The following is a 12,441-nucleotide window of genomic DNA, read 5'->3' on the forward strand; positions in this document are numbered from 1 at the left end:
ATAGTCTTCTTTTAATGATTATTCTATTTCTTTGTTTTTTAAAGTTTTATTATGCAATATTTGTAAACATTCATGAAAGTGTAGAAAATATTAAACCCATAGATTTCAAAGTTTAATCATACAAAATATTTTGTCATTTCCACTTCGTCTATTTTTTTAATAATTTATTTTATTATATTTTTTAATTTTTATTTCTTTTTTAATTTTTATTTTTTTAACGTTGATTTATTATTGAGAGACAGACCGTGAGCAGGGGAGAGGCAGAGAGCGAGGGAGACACATAATCCAAAGCAGGCTCCAGGCTCTGAGAGCTGTCAGCACAGAGCCCAAAGCGGGGCTCAAACTCACAAACCGCAAGATCATGACCTGAGCTGAAGTCAGACGCTTAACCGACTGAGCCAACAGGTGCACCAGTGTTTATTTCTTTATTTTGAGAGAGAGAAAGCACACATGAGTGGGAGGGGCAGAGAGAGAGGGAGACAGAGAATCCCAAGCAGGCTCTAAGCTGTCAGTGCAGAGCCCAACGCAGGGCTTAACCCCACGAACCACAAGATCATGACCTGAGGCCACATTCAAGAGCTGGCCGCTTAACTGACTGAGCCACCCAGGCGCCCCTTTTTAAAAATATTTTAAAATAAATTCCAGGGGAGGCAAGAGTCCAGGGCCAGATGGCTTTCCAGGGGAATTCTACCAAACATTTAAGGAACACTTAACACCTATTCTCTTGAAGCTGCTCCAAAAAATAGAAATGGAAGGAAAACTTCCAAACTCTTTCTTGAAGCCAACATTACCTTGATTCCAAAACCAGACAGAGACCCCACTAAAAAGAACCATAGACCAGTTTCCCTGATGGACATGGATGCAAAAATCCTCAACAAGATATTAGCCAACTGGATCCAACAATACATTAAAAAAATTATTCACCACGACCAAGTGGGATTTATACCTGGGATGGAGGGCTCGTTCAATATCTGCAAAACAATTAACATGATTCATCACATCAATAAAAGAAAGGACAAGAACCATATGATCCTCTCGATAGATGCAGAGAAAGCATTTGACAAAATACAGCATCCTGTGTTGATAAAAACCCTCAAGAAAGTAGGGAAAGAAGGAGCATACCTCGAGATCATAAAAGCCATATATGAACAACCCAACGCTAATATCATCTACAACGGAGAAAAACTGAGAGCTTTCCCCCCAAGGTCAGGAACAAAACAGGGATGAATAACTCTTGCCAATGTTATTCAACATAGTATTGGAAGTCTTAGCCTCTGCAATCAGACAACACAAAGAAATAAAAGGCATCCAAATCAGCCAGGAGGAAGTCAAACTTTCACTCTTCACAGATGACATGATACTCTATATGGAAAACCCAAAAGATTCCACCAAAAAACTGCTAGAATTGACTCATGAATTCAGCAAAGTTGCAGGATATAAAATCAATGCACAGAAATCGGTTGCATTCCTATACACCAACAATGAAGTGACAGAAAGAGAAATCAAAGAATCGATCCCATGTACAGTTGCACAAAAAACCATAAAATACCTAGGAATAAATCTAACCAAAGAGGTGACAAATCTATGCGCTGAAAACTATAGACAGCTTATGAAAGAAATTGAAGAAGACACAAAAAAATGGAAAAAGCTTCCATGCTCCTGGATAGGAAGAACAAATATTGTTAAAATGTCAATACTACCCAAAGCAATCTACGTATTCAAAGCAATCCCTATCAAAGTAACACCAGCATTCTTCACAGAGCTAGAACAAATAATCCTAAAATTTGTATGGAACCAGAAAAGACCCTGAATAGCCAAAGCAATCTTGAAAAAGAAAACCAAAGCAGGAGACATCACAATCCCAGACTTCAAGCTATACTACAAAGCTGTAATCATCAAGACCATATGGTACTGGCACAAGAACAGACACTCAGATCAATGGAACAGAATAGAGAACCCAGAAATGCACCCACAAACGCATGGCCAACTCACCTTTGACAAAGCAGGAAAGAATATCCAATGGAATAAAGACAGTCTCTTCAGCAAGTGGTGCTGGGAAAACAGGACAGCGACATGCAGAAGAATGAACCTGGACCACTTTCTTACACCAGTCACAAAAACTCAAAATGGATGAAAGACCTCAATGTAAGACAGGAAGCCATCAAAATACTAGAGGAGAAAGCAGGCAAAAACCTCTCTGACTTCGGCCGCAGCAATTTCTTATTCAACACGTCTCTGGAGGCAAGGGAAACAAAAGCAAAAATGAACTACTGGGACCTCATCAAGATAAAAACCTTCTGCACAACAAAGGAAACAATCAGCAAAACTAAAAGGCAACCGACAGAATGGGAGAAGATACTTGCAAATGACATATCAAATAAAGGGTTAGTAGCCAAAATCTATAAAGAACTTATCAAACTCAACACCCAAAAAAACAAATAATCCAGTGAAGAAATGGGTGAAAGTCATGAATAGACACTTCTCCAAGGAAGACATCCAGATGGCCAACTGACACATGAAAAAATGTTCAACATCACTCATCATCAGGGAAATACAAATCAAAACCACAAACAGATACCACCTTACACCTGTCAGAATGGCTAACATTAACAACTCAGGCAACAACAGATGTTGGCGAGGATGCGGAGAAAGAAGATCCCCTTTGCACTGCTGGTGGAAATGCAAGCTGGTGCAGCCACTCTGGAAAACAGTATGGAGGTTCCTCAAAAAACTAAAAGTAGAACTTTCCTATGACCCAGCAATTGCACTGCTAGGCATTTATCCATGGGATACAGGTATGCTGTTTCGAAGGGACACATGCACCCCCATGTTTATAGCAGCCCTATCAACAATAGCCAAAGGATGGAAAGAGCCCAAATGTCCATGGATGGATGAATGGATAAAGAAGATGTGATACATAACACACACGCACACACACACACAATGGAGTATTACTCGGCAATCAAAAAGAATGAAATCTTGCCATTTGCAACTATGTGGATGGAACTAGATGGTATTATGCTAAGCGAAACAAGTCAGTCAGAGAAAGAAAAAAATCATATGACTTCACTCATATGAGGACTTTAAGAGACGAAATAGATGGACATACGGGAAGGGAAACAAAAATAATATAAAAACAGGGAGGGGGACAAAACAGAAGAGACTCTTGAATATGGAGAACAAACAGTGTTGCTGGAGAGGTTGTGGGAGGGGGGGTGGGCTAAATGGGTCAGGGGCATTAAGGAATCTACTCCTGAAATCATTGTTTCACTATATGCTAACTAATTTGGATGTAAATTTTAAAAAATAAAAAATAAAATTTAAAAAATAAAATAAATTCTGAAGATGTTTACATTTCCCCCGAACACATTTTCTTCACTAATCACCGTACCATTGCCTCATTCTAAAAATTCAACAATTTCTCAGTATCACCTGATATCTAGTCCATAGTCAAGTGTCTTCACCTGCCCCATAAACGTCCTCTCATGTTTGGTTTATTTGAACCAAGATTCACGTTACTTTGGTTGTTGTCTCTTTTAATTTAGAATAGTTCTCTCGTGTTCACTCACCCTCTACCCCTTCCCCTTTCCACACGTCATCTCTCTCTCTCTCTGTCTGTCTCCCTAAGTCTAAAGATCATGTTTAAAGGCTTCCGCCCTGTGGAGACATCTAGAATGAAGTCCATCCTGTCAACAAGCTGCTGGACAGGTTGGCTGTGTTCTGGTGAGACTGTGTTCATTCACCTGTTAAGCCCAGAGCATCCCAGAAAACTCCAAACAGTGCACCTCAGTCGGTTTTAAAGCAAATATTCATCAGGTGAGCTTAACTTCAGCCCCATTTTTTAAAACAGGTTTATTGAGATACAATTTACAAACCAGACAATTCACTCATTTTGGTGTAAAATTGAATGGCTTTTAACATATTCACAGATGTTGCAAAACCATCACTACAATAAACTTTAGGAAGGTTTAAACACCTCAAAAAGAAACTCTGTATTTTCTAACTATCACGGCTCCCTGGCCAGTTGCCCCCCAGCACACATTTCTGCCACTAATCTAGTTGGGGTTTTCTAGATTTCTCTATTCTGGGTATTTTACGTGAATGATATCACAGAGTATGCGGCCTTTGTTGTGTCTGGATTCTTTCACGTAGAATAAAACTCGCAAGATTCCTCCAGGCCGCGGTGTGTATGGAGACTTCATTGTTATGGATGAAGATATTCCGTTGCTTAGATATGTACACGTTTAGTTCATTCACTTCTCCATCGATAGACATCTGGGTGATCTTTTTGTTTTGGCCACTAGAAATAATACTGCCATAAATATTCATGTACAAATTTCTGTGTGGACGTATATTGTCGTTTCTTTTGGATAAACACCCAGGATTGGAATTGCTGGGTCCTGTGACAACTCTCTGTTTCATCTTTGGAGGAAATCCCAGGCTGTTTTCCAAAGTGCTTATGTCACTTTCTGTTCCCACAAGCCGTGTGTGAGGGTACTGCTACTCAGACCCTTTGTTCATTTTTCAATTGTGTTATTTGCCTTTTTGTTATTGAGCTGCAAGAGTGCTTCATACATGCTAGACACAAGTCCCTTGTCAGACACATGGTTTGCAAGTAATTTTTCCTATTCTATGAGTTGTCCTTCACTTTCTTGAAGGTGAGACCCCCTTTCACAACTGCCCCTACAAGTCCTCGGGTGCCAACGTCCTGGGGCTGCCACCGTCTGCTTGTTTCCAGACCCAGAACCCAGTTATCAACTCGTTCAACTGTCACTTTCATCATTTCTCCTTTTCCTGTCCTATCCTGGACCTTTTAACCACTAGAGGCACCAAGCCGGGAGGCTGAAGATTTGTTTTCTTAATCAGAATCCCTGACTGATTTTCTCTGTAGGGTCGGCAAGGTGTTCCCTCCACCTGGGTCTCAATACAGATACAATCATTGCTTTGATGCAATGGCTGATTCGGGTCTATCTCTCAGTTTGCATCTTCATTGTAACCTCCTCGAGAAGAGCGTGTAGGGGTATTTATCACTAATTACCACAATTTTAATTAACTAACAGTAACTAAGTATAAATCAACTGTAATTTTAATATTTATATTCTCAACTCTTTCCAACCAGCCTAAGTGCAGGAACTGGACAGTATCTGTTTTGTTCATCCTTCTGTGGCCTTAACAGACACGTGATGTATGTAGTCAGAGCTAAATAAAGAGCTGAATGGAAAAGATGGGTGGTTGGATGGGTACCTTTCAGATAGTACGAATATCAACTTTGGGATTTTCATAGAAAGTTCTATAAAACTGCAAGTTTTCTAATAGTCAATACTTGACTTTCTATTCACAGTAGACATTCAGATGCATGATAACCTCTAACACCAGCTAATAATTCAATCACCATATATGTCATACGTTAAGCTATAGGATTATTTTTCACATATTCTCATATGTTTAAGGACATAAGTAGCTTGAAACAGAATAAAGAAGATGTCCAATGTAAAAAGTAATCGTATTTCTTGCTAGTGGTTAGATGCCTACACTCTCTCTGTGAATGGATGTCAAGGCCACCAAGACTGACATGCACAACCGGGCAGAACCCAAGTGCAGTCAGCTAGCTGACTTCTCAAGTACGTCCTCTGGCTCCCTGATTCCTGTCCTTTGGGGAAAAGTATCTGGAAAGTACTTTTGCTTAATGACATTTTCCTGGGTATTGTTCTAAGGCTCAGAGTAGTGATGAGAGGTTTGGGGCAGATACACACACGCACACACACACACACACACATTTATATGTATACACACATATATACATATACATACATATATATATATATATATGTATATGTATATATATATATTCTTTTTGAAAGAGAGAGAGCATGAGTGGGGAAGGGGCAGAGAGAGGGGGAGAGAGGATCCAAAGCAGGTTCTGCCCTGACAGCAGCAAACCTGATGTGGGGCTTGAACTCACAAACTGTGAGATCATGACCTGAGCCGAAGTTGGACTCTCAACCAACTAAGCCACTCAGGTGTCCATATATATATATATATATATATATATATATATATAGTTATCAGTTGTATCCTAGACACTTTACCTGTGGTATACAGACCTTATCACTAACTCGCAAAATAACCTTCAAAAAATAGTTTTAACAAATGGTGAAATTAAGACTCAGAGAGTTTGAGTTCCTCACTAAAGATCATGTCATCAAAGTAACTGAATGAATTAGGATTTAAGCCCGCACGTATACAGTCAAAAACACGCTGTCCTCTACTATACCGGTGTTTTCCATTTCAATACACAAACAAATGGTATACATGCAATACCATTTAAGTGTAAATGGTACACGAAAAAAAAAACGGTTATTTTTTGTTCTAAAATGTATCTCAATATTATTCAATATTATTGTTTAGAATACGAGTAAATGTATTTACATTAAATATTTATCAAATTTACTGTATATTGACGTATAGTAGGTAAGGCCCAGATGTGACGAAATTCCTATGTATGGTATACAAACATCTGAGATTTGAAAACCACATTCCAATCTCTGGTTTCTGGCCGCATGTGGCTCCAGTGTGGTGGTTATGTAGACGCTGAGAGCCAGGCAACACTTGCCCCAGTTCTGTATCCCACGTAGAAAGGCACTCAACGCTTGACTTCTCATCTGTGGTGACTGGCGACCCCCTGGGTCACCGTACCTCATCTTCTCCCTTGGCCTGCCTTCCCCACCTTCATGTCAATAAGTATCCCTGACCTCTTCAACTGCCTCCTCACGGCCTCCTTAATATCCTTGTTGCGCAAGCTATAGACGAAGGGGTTGAGGAAAGGTGTGAGCACCGAGTAGATCACAGCCAGGGCGCGGTCATAGTCCAGTGAGTAGCTACTCTTCAGCCGCACATACATAAAGAGGATGCTCCCGTAGAAGATGAGAACCACGGTCAGGTGGGAGGCACAGGTGGAGAAGGCCTTGGTCTTGCCTGCAACTGAAGGAATCCTGAGCACCGTGCGGACGATCTGGACATAGGAGCTGAGGATCAACAGGAAGGTGGCCAGGATCTTGCAGGAGTTGATAGCAAAGTCCACTAGGACGTTGATAGATGTGTCGGTACAAGCCAAGCTCAGCACGGGCGGGAAATCACAAAAGATGTGCTGAATGCGATTGGGGCCACAGAAAGGGAGACGGGACACCAGGGAAATCTCAGCCACCGGCCCAGCCAGACCTCCCAGCCAACAGCCAACGGCGATCTTGGCGCAGCGTGCTGGGGTCATGAGGGTGGAGTAGTGGAGGGGCCGGCAGATGGCTAAATACCTGTCATAAGCCATAGCTGTGAGGAGATAGCACTCAGTGGCCCCAAGAGAGTGAAAGAAGTAGATTTGCAGGAGGCATCCGGAGAAAGAAATGGTCTTCTCCTCCCTGAGCAGGTTCGACAGCATCTTGGGGACGGTGGCAGCTGTGTAGCCAAGCTCCAGCAGGGAGAGGATGCTGACAAAGTGGTACATGGGTGTGTGGAGCTGGGAGTCCAGGCGGACCACTAGGAATACCAGCAGGTTTCCCAGAACGGTGGTGAGATAAATTAGAAGTAACAAGACGAAGAGGTAAGCCTGGATACCCTGGAGATGGGGGAAGCCCAAGATGATGAACTCTGTTACCTGGCTCCAATTCCCAGCATCCATGGCTCACCATTCATATTCCTAGACTGTGGGGCATGGAGGGATGAGGAAGAAAGTTGAACCACAGAAATCTTAAGAACAAGATCCGTCAAAGGACTTTATCTCCCCTCTGCCACCTCCAGAGTAAAGGGCTCCCAGCAAATACGTTAAGAGGCCAGAGTTTGGATCCCTTTCTAGCCCTTACCATTGGCAGCAGCTTCCTTCAGAGTATCTGCTCTTATAATCAGACTCTAAGTCCGTCTCTGGTGTCATAGCCCATTTTTTGGCCTCCATAATCCATTGTGTAACCCGGTTATCTTGCTTAATGGAAACTATACGGGTTTTGGATACTTCAGTATTCCTCATCCAAGGTTTATCTTATTATCTACCTATATTCCTTGTCATTTATACTGATAAAATATTGGTAGTATACTGGACCAAGATTACATCATTTCAGTTATATATTTTGATTTGTAATTTCAGTTTATTTTCTTCCTCAACTTTCTGGATACCAAAGCATCAGCCCTTTCACCCTCGGCTCCCTCTCATTTCCTCATGGAGACTCGGGTCTGGCAGCATCCTCCAGGAGCAGGTAGGTCAGGGTTTCACCTGTCTCGGACTCGGGGGTGAATCTCAGTCAAGGCAAGGGGGTTTGAGTTAATATAAGAGCCACAGAAAACAAGGAGGCAAATCTATGTCTTTGCGTTTCTATTCCCAGCTGTGGCCACTTGGTTGGTCCTTCCTTCCGCTTTCCTCCTCCACCAAGCTGGAATGTGTTCTTCTGGTTTACTGCTTTTTAGATGGCAAATATTTAACTTTTACTGAGAGGTCCATGTGACAAAAATGTATTGAACATTTTCTGTATTGGAGGTATTGTTCCTAGAACGGGAGCTAAAACAGTAAGTGAAGCTAGGCAACTAATATCCTACTAGAGAAAATAGAGAAGGCCACTCATTGCCAACCAGCTCTGTATTGGAACACTCCATCATCACAGAAACGTGCTCCCGTTGTCACTTGTTAAACAAGTAAAAGACAAGCCCCCCAAATTCCTTCTCTTGACTCACTTATCCCAGAGCCACTGGTCCGTTTCCTCCCCTGTTCCTGCAACACCCCCGCCCCCCAAAGAGCTGCCTCCACTCTCATTCCTGATGGTTGGCTTTCTCTTAAACCTTTCCAGTCAGACCTTCACCACCTACCACTCCATCAGACCACCCCTCTTCACACACACGAGTTATATCACATTTACCACATCCAGTTCCCATTCCTTAGCTTGCCCAGGCTATCCTCCAGCCTTGACAGAGGTCCCTGTCCTGCCCTTTGACACACTCGCCTCATTGGTTCTCAGGGCTACATCTTCCTATCAGAGTGCCATCATTCAGCTTCTTCCTCCTTGACTGGCCCCTCCTTACCTCCTTTGCTAGTTCTTTCTCCCTGACCTACCTTCCTAACTCACAGTGGTCAGTGTCAATCCTCCTTTTTTCCTTTCTCTGTAAACTCACTCCTTGGTCGATGCCATCCAATGTCATGACTGAAAGCACCACAGATGTTTAGACAGCTTTCTAAATAAACTCCCCAGCCAACACGGTGTCCCCTACTAGGCCTCGCCTCTCCCCCATGGACCATCACAGTCTTGCAGCTCATGGACCCGAATTCTCACAGTTGTCGTCGCTTCTGTATTTCTGCCAAATCCAGGAGCTAGTTTTCACTGGGTTTGAGCCATGACCTCGCTCACCTCCATCGCTGTAACGGTCTCCTAACAGATCCTACTTGTGTCGGTCCATCTGTAGCCTTCCTCGACACTGCAGCCACAACTGTCCTTTCCATTTCAAGTCAGGCCCTGCCTTCCCTGCTCAAACCTCTTCAGCGACCTGACGGCTTATAGTCTTTGTTGTAGCTTTCTCTTCCTTGAGCCATTTTCTGCCAAATCTCCCCTTGGGTAGCTTTTTCATTTGTTCCAAGCCTTGGTACAGATCTGCCCTCCCCAGCAGCCCTGCCTGAGCTGCCCTAAATAGAACTGGAGTCTGTCTCCTTCCCCACGCCCAGGTCCTGTCCTAGCACCACCTTTCTGTACTCCCCATTTAATCCTTTCCACGGTACTTACGTGTCCTAACGATACAAATGAGCTTACTTGTCATCTCAACTATTTGTGGTTTCTCTCCCCTATGACAACACAAGCTCCACCAGGGCAGGGAGATTTTCTGTTTTGCTCACTGATGAATCTCAGGTGCCTACAGTTGGGTCTGGACCACGATAATGAATGAATCAAGAAATATTTGTTACATGAATAAGCAAATTGGGTAAGGTGGCTAACTGTTTATTTGCATATGCAGGAGGAGCCATGAATGAGCCCTGGGCTGGAAGTGGAGATCAGGACTACCTCACAGAAGACATCATTTTTTTGAGTTTATTTATTTATTGAGGTGGGGAGGGGAGAGAGAAACTTAAACAGGCTCCATGCTGATGCAGGGCTCAATCTCATCAACCATGAGATCACGACCTGAGCCAAAATTAAGAGTTGGATGCCCAAGCAACAGAGCCACCAAGGCACATCAGAAGACATCACTTTTATTTGAAGTAAAGGGTCAGAACTGCCAGGTGGAAAAAAATGCAAGAAAGGTATTCTAGGCAGAAAGGAACACTTGCTCAAAGGCAAAGTGTTCCAAACGCATCCAGTCTCCTCCTCTGTTCTCCAAGCTGCTTTTCACTTCTTCCTCTCATCCCATCCAAACCTACGTTATGTACCCTGCTTGCTCCTGGCTGCACCGTCTTCTAAACCCAGGCAACATGCCGTCTTCTTGTGCCAAAACTTTCCCATTCCAAAGATAGGATGTTTCTCTACTAAGATGTCAGAAGACCATTTCCGGGCAGGATCCTTCTGAGTGATCTTGCTTCAGCAAAGCCCTAATAACCATCTTAATATTAGAGATTTCCCCTTTGCCTTAGTTTTCTTTGCTTCAAATCCATACCTGCCCATTATCCAATTCTGCCTTTACCTCCTTCAAATCTTAGGTGCAGATGTGCCTCCTATAAAACATTATCCCAACATTCCTATCCAACTCAGATCATATTTATTCTAGGCTTTTTACATTCCTTCCCCTCCAAGTATAAATATAAAGTGTCTGCTCCATCTCTGGCCTCCCAACCACACTCAAGATGAATTGTTTAGTGACCTTAGCTAAACCTCCAGATATATGGGGGCTGGCCTCAAGGTTGAATAATGGAAGGCAACGTCTTGCCCTTTCCTTCCTCAGAGGGTAAGGTTTCCACATGACTCCAAAGACAGTCTCAAGCTACAGAATAGTCCCCCTTATCCACGGTTTGCCTTTCCACAGTTTCAGTTACCTGTGGTCAACTGCCGTCTGAAAGCAGACGGTCCTCCTTCATCATCAGAAGGCCACTAGTAGACTAATGCTGTGTCACAACGCCTACATCATTCACCTCCTCCATCTCATCACCTAGGCATTTTGTCATCTCACATCATCACAAGAAGGGTGAGTACAGTATGGTAAGATATTTTGAGAGAGAGAAAAGCCACATGCACATCACTGTTATTACCGTATATTGTCATAATTGTTTTATTACTGTTGTTGGTAACTCTTATTGTTTGTTACTTACAAATTTAATTCTATTTATAAATTAAACTTTATCATAGGTATGTATGTATTGGAAAAAACACAGCATATATAGGATTTAGGACTATTTGTTGTTTCAGGCATCACTCGGGGTCTTGGAACCTATCCCCTAGAGATAAAGGACCTTGTTTCTCTGCTCGCTTATGTCCTGCTGACATTCACTCCCTGGATACTCCACCTGGGAAATCAAAGTCAGCATAACCAGGTCAAGCATTATTTCTCCCTGAAACTAGTTCCCCACACCTGCTTAACTCCGCAGGTCACAATTCACAGAGATTCTGGCTACTCATCTCTCTCCCTCACACCCCACCCAATATAGCAAACGCACACACACACACACACACACACACACACAAAACAAAACAAAACAAAACTGATGGTTTTCCCTTACATTGTCTTTTTTAAATTATTATTTAATTTTCTTTTAATATTTCTAATTACTGTTTTAATTCAGTTTCCAAAACTGAGAGATATTGAGTCAGTGTTGGAAGAAACTTGAGGAAATACCAATTCTCTTTGGAGCTCCCATAATCTTGGGTTTCATTGGATCATGAAAAATATCTTTTTTTAATATGAAATTTATTGTCAAATTGGTTTCCATGCAACACCCAGTGGTCATCCCAACGGGTGCCCTCCTCAGTGCCCATCACCCAGTTTCCCTTCCCTCCCACCCGCCATCAACCCTCAGTTTATTCTCAGTTTTTAAGAGTCTCTTATGGTTTGGCTCTCTGCTTCTCTAACTTTTTTTTTCCTTCCCCTCCCCCATGGTCTTCTGTTAAGTTTCTCAGGATCCACATAAGAGTGAAAACATATGGTATCTGTTTTTCTGTGTCTGACTTATTTCACTTAGCATCACACTCTCCAGTTCCATCCATGTTGCTACAAAAGGCCAGATTTCATTCTTTCTCACTGCCAAGTAGTATTCCATTGTATATATCAACCACAATTTCTTTATCCATTCATCAGTTGTCAGAAATTGTGGATCGTGAAAAATATCTTAACTGTATCATACATTCCCATCAATTCATAAAAATAAAAGATCTTTTAACACTACCACAAAAAAAGAATAATAAGGAGGCTGAAGTTTCTTGCCCCATAAGACAATTCTGTCTGTTGTCAAAGAACTTCAGTCTGTAAACTGAGTCCTTCCAGTGACCTGAA

The 12,441-nt window shown here is 42.3% G+C and overlaps 1 protein-coding gene across 1 annotated transcript; it reads right to left on the reverse strand.

Moving 5' to 3' along the window:
- Positions 1 to 6,119: 6,119 nt before the first annotated feature.
- Positions 6,120 to 7,775, reverse strand: LOC106987120 (olfactory receptor 6N1). Its single transcript, XM_015085362.3, has one exon. It carries the CDS (start codon positions 7,670 to 7,672, stop codon positions 6,698 to 6,700), a length of 975 nt encoding a protein of 324 aa, XP_014940848.1. The 5' UTR covers positions 7,673 to 7,775; the 3' UTR covers positions 6,120 to 6,697.
- Between the last annotated feature and the right edge of the window lie 4,666 nt (positions 7,776 to 12,441).

Source organism: Acinonyx jubatus, chromosome E4 (assembly GCF_027475565.1).
Source record: "Acinonyx jubatus isolate Ajub_Pintada_27869175 chromosome E4, VMU_Ajub_asm_v1.0, whole genome shotgun sequence".
Classification (NCBI taxonomy): Eukaryota; Metazoa; Chordata; class Mammalia; order Carnivora; family Felidae; genus Acinonyx; species Acinonyx jubatus.

Coding starts and splice junctions, on each gene's coding strand:
- LOC106987120 (XM_015085362.3), bottom strand. CDS start 7,672: ATGGATGCTGGGAATTGGAGCCAGGTAACAGAGTTCATCATCTTGGGC.